The sequence below is a fragment of the Vicia villosa genome, linkage group LG6, assembly GCF_029867415.1.
Source record: "Vicia villosa cultivar HV-30 ecotype Madison, WI linkage group LG6, Vvil1.0, whole genome shotgun sequence".
Lineage (NCBI taxonomy): Eukaryota > Viridiplantae > Streptophyta > Magnoliopsida > Fabales > Fabaceae > Vicia > Vicia villosa.
Genome location: NC_081185.1, coordinates 136,206,901 through 136,216,315, shown reverse-complemented (window position 1 = coordinate 136,216,315; position 9,415 = coordinate 136,206,901). Strand labels below are relative to the sequence as shown.

Here is a 9,415-nt window from a genome sequence, read left to right as displayed (position 1 = left end):
AATTCAATATTTATATTATATATAAAAAATATAGTAAATAATTTTATTCTTACTTGATCTCTTTTACATTTAAACATTTGTTGAATAATTATTAATGTATTTATTTTTTTATATAATAATAAATGTTTTCACATTCACTTTTAAAAATTTATCAATATTTTTAATCTTGTTTACAACATACTAGCAAACACAATATTCCTTAAATACACTCTTTTGATTTTAGGGTTTAATGGATATGCATTGACAGTGTAAATTAGTTTTTACACTGTCATCCAATAGAAAGCAAACAATCTACCATATCATTAAAACTTTTTCAAAATAAAAGTGTGGTATAATTAGATGCATGGGGTGTGATTGGTTGACAGGAGCATCACCCTTTTTTCTCTTATTTTATTACACATTTCCAAATCAAATTGTAATTTTAAATTTTAATGGATTTTAAAATATATGCCACCATAAAACATTTTAAACAATAAAAAATAGTGTCAACACGTGTAGAGACTAACTCATTTATACGCTTTTAGGACTTTTAGTAGCCAAAATAAACGGAAGATTGAAAGAGGAATAGCAACGTCTCTTTAGTTTCCTAGTGAGAGGAGCTGCTTCTTCAACAGTAACCCCACACCACACCCCATCAACACAGCCTCCATCACCGGCGGTCTCACGGCTGAAAATGGCTAATGGAGATAAAAGACAAAGACTTTCTGGGTAAGCGTACCATGTTTAATACTCCCCTTTGTGTTAATTTCATATTGTACCATGTTCCCTCATGAAACCGCTTCTGAACCGTAAAGAATCGCTGTGTTACCCATTTATGGTAGACTTACAGAGAGGCCGAACACATTTCTACCGGCATGCATGGTGTATATCTTATGTGTCTTGAAAGTTTATGTTTTATGCAGATCTGAAACCCACAATGGACGACATTTCAAAGAGCATGAACTTCGAAAGATGTACGACAACTATGTTGATCACGAGGAAGAGCGGGGAGCTAAGAACAAATAAGATCAGAAAAACCATATCTTATGAAGAATTTTGTGGGATTGTGCTGCAAATCTGGTGAGGCGGGAAGTAATGAAGAACTTGAAGCAGATAAGGAAATCCCTTTTCCTACTCATTTATCAATGTCACCCGAGGCGGCAAGGTATACTATTAAGCATTATATAAATGTGGTGGTTCTGTTGTTCCAATATATACATTGAGTATTGACTGATTATGACTATGTTGCTACTTATGCAAAAGTTTTGCTGAGTACAGCATGTAGTGGTCGTGTTTTTCGATTCAGATTTATTGTTCATGATATCTGCATGTGTCATGATAAGTAAGTACTGTCTTTTTCTTGATCATGATATATAAAGAAAGCTGTAAGATTTTATTTAATGGAAGAGGTAGAGATAAACACAATTGTTATTAACTGGAATATGCATGGTGTATAAATAATGTTTGTTACATGTGTTATTTTATGCAGATCTCGAAATCTGAAGAAGCTACACTTTGACGAAGACGTCAGGGAAAGGTTGTACAACGGTTATCTGCATTATGAGGCCGACCGATTTATGCGAACAAAAGAGACCAGGAAAACGTTGTCATATGAAGAATATTGTTTGGAGATGCTGGGAATGTGTTATGTGGAAAGTACAAATGAAGTTGAAGACAAGGAACCGGGTAAGGAGGAAGTGCTGGGATCGGGTGGAGAAGGAAGTAAAGATGAAGTTGAAGACAAGGAACCGGGTAAGGAGGAAGTGCCTGGGATTCGGGTGGTGAAGGAAGTAAAGATGAAGTTGAAGACAAGGAACCGGGTAAGGAGGAAGTGCTGGGATCGGGTGGTGAAGGAAGTAAAGATTGAAGTTGAAGACAAGGAACCGGGTAAGGAGGAAGTGCTGGGATCGGGTGGTGAAGGAAGTAAAGATGATGTTGAAGACAAGGAACCGGGTAAGGAGGAAGTGCTGGGATCGGGTGGTGAAGAAAGTAAAGATGATGTTGAAGACAAGGAACCGGGTAAGGAGGAAGTGCTGGGATCGGGTGGTGAAGGAAGTAAAGATGATGTTGAAACAAGCAAAACTGCTAAGGATGATACTCAACGTGCTGTTTGCAGATACGACATGGTAAGCTGTTTTATTAGTCACTATTCTTACGGTGTACTGATGGTATTTTGAGGTCACGACTCACGATTATTATCACATCATGTTAACCAAAGTGGTTGTTTTATTATAAAGTGTGTTAACTTTAAGTTGACTATGTTGCGTGTAATGTGAATATAGTGATGAAGAAAGGGAGGAAAACACTGAGTTTGAAAGTAAAGAGATCACCTGGGAGCTAGTGGTGAAGCCGGGGAAGACTAAGACTGTCAGGAATAATGTGCTTGTAAGTTGCATATTGACAAATTATAATGATATTGATTAGTTTCTGTTATTTGACGGTAAAATGATTTCATTAAATTGAATATGTGCAGCAAATTCCAAGACATGTGATAAGGACCTGTTTGTCCGCCCCCCAGGATACGATTGAACTTTTTTGACACCGACACGGGAGAAACCTACCAGTGTGAAATGGGGGGGACGGGGACGATGAGGTGGAAAAGTATCTTTGCCGTGATTGGTACCGCTTTGCAAAAGACCGTGATCTGAGAGTAGGTGATGTTTTGTCTTTCCTGCATCAGATACCCTCCAGCCACAAGGATATTGGTCTGTGTGGAGAGATGATAATTCTGGGTCGATAATGTATCCGTGCAGCAGGTGGTTGTTTTGGTTCATACTTGGTGGGTCGCAAGTGACGGTGTTGGTTCAGTTTGGTTAATAGTCTAATCAGTTTCAGTTAGATTTTTGTTGGAGTATTATAAATGTTGTTGAAGACTTCATGTGTGAACTATATGTGTAATGGTCTAATGGTGTATTTTGAACTTTAGAGCTGCTGCTCTTTTATGATTGTATGAATATTACTGCATGTCTACTATTATGCAGTGGTTAAACTTTGTAGTGTTGATTTTGCATGGGATGGAGCTCTAACCATTTTCATTTTAGTGGACGTATGTGGCAAGGGTTAAACACATGCAAACTGGAATTTTGGGCTTAGTAAAATAAGTATTCTACAAAAGTAACATAAAGGTTGGAAATATAAAGGCATAGTATAGTTAAAATTCTTTATATAAAATTGATTTAATTTGTAAAAATAATATAATTCGTACAAACTTTTATTCTAACTTTTATCAATTTTAATTACAAATTATTATAGGAGTTATACATAGTAATTATATGTAATAATTATTATTTTAATTTTGTCATTATTATAATTGTATAACGTTTAATATTTATTTGTTTTTTTAGTATAAATTTTAGTTCTTAATATTTTTTTAATTTTGAAAATTTACTCTTAACATAGGGAGTTTATAAGAAACCCTAATTTTGGCTTTTACTAATTTAACCCTATATTAAAAATAAATATAATAATCATAATAATAATATAATATTCATCCACAACTATTAATAATAATTATATAAATAATATATAAAGATGTAATATTTAGGTAATCATAATAATAAAAGAAAATATTAATGATAATATAATGTCCGAATATATAAAAATAAATATAAATAAATTTATACAAATAATTTATAAAGAATAAAAAAATTAAAAATATAACTTAAATGTAAAAATTTATAAATATTAAAATATAAGTTAAATATCTCTATCTTTTACGATTCAGATTTAAAGTTAAATAATAATAATAATAAAAATTTTAAATCCAACTTATAACTTAAATATTAAACTTAAAATAGCTAAAGTATTTATATTTTTATAGTTATACATTTATGTGTTAAAATTCTTTTTATAAAAAATAGTTTAAACAAAACAAAGTAAAAACAATTCAATATGCTATTCAACAAAGTAAAAATCAATGCTCCAATACACAAAATAAAATATTGCTCATTCATCACTAATATTTAAGAACATAAAACACATTTGGGATCACGACAACGTCAAAACCAACACCCAGCACTGGCCGCCGCCGCGACACAACGCGGATTTGCGTTACATATAACACGACTATTGTGACTGCTACATAACACTACAGTTCACATTATTACATACTTAGATACGGCGACCCATAAACATTAAGTTTTCCAGCCTTTTGATTTTACACCGCGAAACATGTCACCTTCAACGATTCAACAATTTCACGTACAACCTATTAGGAACCAGTGAAACGGTAAAACCTACCCGATCACCTCTCCTGAATACTTTCTTCCTTGCAAATTGGTACCACCCCTCCCCTATATACAGATACTCTACACCGTCAAGAGTTTCACTCTGGATGATGCAATCATGTGTAAGTCCTGTATCATAATCACACAATTCTATCATTGAAGAGAAAAAGCTACAGGACCTACAGACTCTCCTTGGAATATGCTGCAGAATATATGATTACAACACCTGAGTTAGTGTTAATGAAACATGGAAGCAGCATATTGAATAACATGTATATACTTACAAGAACATTTCGGCTTGCAGTGTAGCCTGATGTAATGGTTTCCTCCCAGTAGTATCCATCAGCTCCACCATCATCTGATGATTCATTTGAACTGCAATATGTAACATATTACAACAGATGCATTTCAAAAACATTTGTATAACAAACAACCAAACTATTTTATAACTTATTACCTGCTTCCGTGATTCATTTCTCCTTCTTCAGCAAACCTTCGCAGATATAAAATGAAAACGCTCAGCTGGCTTGACATTTATACACACACGGTTAGGGAACAGTTTCAAACAGGTGCAGTTGAGTTGTTCATTCAAAAGAATAATATAACTACTGCAACACTCAATATAGTGAAACAGTCAATGCAGTGAGGTCGACATGTAGTATTGGAATAAAATTGTTCATTCACGGGTGTCTTTTTCAGTTTTATACAGGGATGGAGCTAGGTGCACTGAAACTCTCTCCCTAATTTGCACCCACTATGTTTTCTAAAAAATATATGAGTGCTATATATATATATATATGGAAAATACTAAAACTTACGAAGAAAAACTTGCAAGAAAGTGAAGAAAATGAGGTGTCTTCATGTAATTGGATGATCCATTTTAAAAACCATCCACCCATGTTTCTTACTGACATATAACCATCCAACCCATGTTTTGTTATCAATATTTTACTGCCACATCTATTAGAGCATCCACACCAATTATACTCATATGAGTTCTTTAAATGGGTCCTACATAATTTTTTATATTATTTCACTTTTTCCAATTTTTTAAACAACTCAACTATATTTTTCAAATATCCATATGCTTCTTCAAAAACTTTAAAATGAGTCCTACTAAATTATATAATATATTGACATTTGGATTAATTTGGACACTTTTAATAAAAATTTAAAAGAAAAAGAAGAAAATAATTGAAAAGGAAGTGTAGAAGCGTTCTTTACTGTAACAACTTTGTTAAACTAAAGAACTTTGATTCCATTCAATTATCCAATAACTCCTGACACGGTAGCATAAAAAACTGTGTAGAAACCTTGTAATTTTACCGATAATCATGCTCTTAGTAATAGTTTGCCACATGTATTCTTGCGTTTTGTTTAGAAGTTTATCGTAAGAAATAGCAATGCTCACTAATTATTTAACCATTGATAAGAAATATTTAATTAAAATTGAATAACGCATTAACTAATCAAAAAAGTATTTTTGTTATAAATATGAATTCACATGGTATATGAATAATTATTTAAGGTTTCATTATAAATGATAGTAAGTTTTTTATTATAAAAATCATATATGTCCTACTAAATTAGAGACAAGTTGGTTTTATGCTTAAATTTAAAATAATTCTTAATTAAATTTTCAAAAATAAGATTATGTTGTATATTTTTATTTTAACATTACAACATTATCATCAAAGATGGCAAACAAACAACTATTCATATCATTATTATTTATATTTATATATAAAAAGAGATGGATAGATAAATAATTTTGTTTATAATAACATTGAGAAAATTATACAAATAAAAATTACAAAATTATTAAATATTTTTCAAAATTAAATCTCATAATAAAATATATGTATGATATATATTTAATATACGTACGATGTATATTTAAGCTTAGAAAATAAAAACTCTTTTATTACACTACATGAATATATTGCTCTCACAAAATATCGGACTCCGTCACTGATTTTATATATATCAAAATTAATCTCAATTGGGTCTTCCAATTTAGGACCGTTTTAGGGGGGTCAACTCTCTAAAATGGCTTTTATTTTTAGATCCATATTTTATGCTTATATTATGATTAATTAGTATTACTTAATTACTAACATATATTTTTCAATCTAACTATACTTATTTTGTGACATATTATTCATTAATACAAAAGAGTACAAAACTTTATTTATTTAATTTTATTCATATTATTATTCATAGTTTCATGTTATTCAAATAATGCTATAATAACTATTAAATAAAATAAAAAAGCAAACCGTATCAAAATAGTGTGTAATTGTCAAATTTGGGTGTAATAATGTCATTCCTCAATATTAAACTATCATATCAATTACTACCATACTCAACCGCTCAAGTAATTAACCCATGGCCAACTACTACCACCCTACCTCAGTTATTGCTCTCATTTACTCAACTTCATCTACTTAAACTTGAAAGCTGGTAAACTTCATCCACTCAAAACAGACAAGGGATCCACTGTGACCTGGGTGATAATGGAGAAAGTATACGTAGTTTTTGAAGGTCGTAACCCAGGTATATATTTGTCGTGGCCTGAATGTTTTGCTCAAGTTAACAAATGGAGTAACAACGCACATGGCAAATATTACAGCCTTGAGCAAGCTGAAAGGGCATACACGGAATATTGCAAACAAGTAGGTCGTGTCTATGAACAACATCACAACATCAACTCGTGCGAATCTGAAGAGTGTTCGTATGCAGACGACAAAGTTCAGCCTTCTCAAGATCTGTCGTGTAAGTTGATACAATACAACCTTATGTTATGTAGTATATATACGTTGCTTATAATATTAAACGATAACCATGATATGTAACTATGTATGGCCTTTATTAACCTTTATGAACCTTTTTTATTTGTATTACAAGCTACGGTTTTGTCGAACTTGGCCGAGGAGACAGACGCGGAGGATATCGTTCTACAAAATAGCATACAAAAACAGGTAGAGGTAGTTTGCAACCGTATGAGAATCCTTGTACCGGTATACAATCTACACGAAGTCAAGGTTGAACATGGTTTCCAATTTTTAAGGTATCATGCTTGTTTGTGTAGTCCTTTGTTTTCCAAATCTATGGTTTCAGTTGGCCGTTTTGCGAAGACCGACTATGACGCGAAGGAAGATGTTGCGGTGCTGTTAATGCGTCGTTTGCTTTGCGCAACAGGTAGAAGGATTCGTGATTACAACTACTATAACGTCCAAATACTATCGGAAGAACTTCAAAATGCGAGGGATGCAAACTTTGAACTGAACATGGAGATTGCTACTTTGAAAGCAGAAAACAGGCTCCTCAGTAACCAAGTTTTAGCTAATGAACATGTTAAGTGAATGTATATAATAACAATGTGGACGGTGTTCCATTTTTTAGATTGATTCAAGTCTCAATGTAGTGACTACGGTCTTAATCGTTGTTGTGTTTTTAGCTTAGTTGCATGGCGTTGCATGTGTATAAGTTCCATTTTATGAAACTCGTTTGTCGTTTGTAGTACCTTTCATTTGATCCCTATATGTGTATGGGATATTTGATTATGGATGGAGTGGTGTGCACCTCATTATATATATATATATATATATATATATATATATATATATATATATATATATATATATATATATATATATATATATATAATGTATCATTAGTTTCAACCTTATGGTATGTATGTGATTACAATATTAATATCTCATGTGCAAGTAGCATATCAAACAGGTCTTAATATTATATTAAGATATCAACTGATTTACTTTATGCAATTGTGATAGCTTGGGTCAATTCCACATTAAATGGTAATTAAGTGATTTGATGGAATAGGTATCGAGATTAGTCTCTACATCATTACTCTACGTTTCTCCTTATTTTCTTTATATTAGCAACATCAACAACAAGCAAGTTCTATAAAAAAAAAACAACAAGCAAGAGAGCACTCATTATCAATGGAACCAACAAGATGCAACGACTTTGTGTTGATCCCTGGCCATTCAAAAGACAACGGAATGCAAGTTTTCCTTCTTAATAATATTTATTAGTATGTCTTTATGTGTTACATTTTTATATGTTCATGTACATAAGTAATAAAGGTTGTGGTGTTTATGTAGGGATGGTGACAAAAACTCCTCAAAGATGGGCGAGAGGATTTGTTCATCAACCATTCCAAGGGTTGGACAAGATGTAGATCACGACTCATTTAAACCTGATGTAAGCTCCAAAGAAGTCACGTTAGCTGATGTGTTGGATGCCGTGGAGGTAAACATTTTTGAAACCAACATGCTTTTAAAATATAAGTATATAACTATATAAGAGTTGTAATATTCATACAACTCTGTAATGTGGAAATGCACTACTGGTGCTGAGTAATAAAATCCATTGCTTATAAAAAAAGAGATATAAGAGTTGTGTTGAAACGTTTTATGTTGAACTTTTGTGTTATATAACTACTGATATGGTTCAACCATTGTGTATGATGCAGAAACTAAGTTTCAGGATAGATATTCTGGAGATTTCTCACAACGACATGATGACCAAACTTGTGTTCAATCAAAAAGAGATACTAAAAAAAGTAGGTGGGGAAATGCGTAGCCCAAGGTTCAAAGACAAAGTTGTCCATGCTAGCTCTGGATATTCCCCTGATGCAGAAGATGATGGAAATGATCGGGGCAAAGAAAAGATGATGGACAGAGGGATGGAGAAGCTGAAGAACTTTGGTACAATAAACATATCTGACTACGACTCCGAGGAAAGAATGAATGCTAAAAAAAGAACAGTCTCCCATAACAACTACGTACGTACCGATACTGTTTGCAAACGGCAAAACACAAGCTATGGGAAACTTCCATACATTGATGCCGATTCAAACAGGGGTGGGAAAGAAGTTGCAGACAACACCAACAAGCCATTCAGTAGTGATTATAGCCGAAGGTTTAATGCAAAGGTGACATGCCTTCCACTCATATATTTGCATGGTTTTACGTTAATGTTGTTTAAACTTTAAACACTTGATTTACCATGTTATTCAAATTATTTGTTCTAATATTTATTTCAATAAACAAGGAGCTGATGACGACATCAACAACTCCCAAGGGTCGAAAGCTCTCATTCACACCATCACCAGGAGAGGGGTCGAGGCCTACAGGTAATGCTATTGGCAACTTGCAGAGAAAAGCTGCAACCACTCC

General features: G+C 32.7%; 1 protein-coding gene across 1 annotated transcript; it reads right to left on the bottom strand.

Moving 5' to 3' along the window:
• Window positions 1-4,158: 4,158 nt before the first annotated feature.
• Window positions 4,159-4,739, bottom strand: LOC131614760 (uncharacterized). The gene is made up of 3 exons (XM_058886313.1): window positions 4,663-4,739; window positions 4,490-4,580; window positions 4,159-4,407 (listed from the first exon to the last, which is right to left on the bottom strand). The coding sequence occupies exons 1-3, from the start codon at window positions 4,737-4,739 to the stop codon at window positions 4,159-4,161; spliced, it is 417 nt and encodes a 138-aa protein (XP_058742296.1).
• Between the last annotated feature and the right edge of the window lie 4,676 nt (window positions 4,740-9,415).

Excerpts from the sequence above, each read along its gene's own strand:
- LOC131614760 (XM_058886313.1), bottom strand. The coding sequence starts at position 4,739 with ATGTCAAGCCAGCTGAGCGTTTTCATTTTATATCTGCGAAGGTTTGCT. Across the intron at positions 4,581-4,662 it reads GAAATGAATCACGGAAGCAG|TTCAAATGAATCATCAGATG; the intron begins GTAATAAGTTAT and ends TACATATTGCAG. Across the intron at positions 4,408-4,489 it reads CTGCAAGCCGAAATGTTCTT|CATATTCCAAGGAGAGTCTG; the intron begins GTAAGTATATAC and ends TATATTCTGCAG.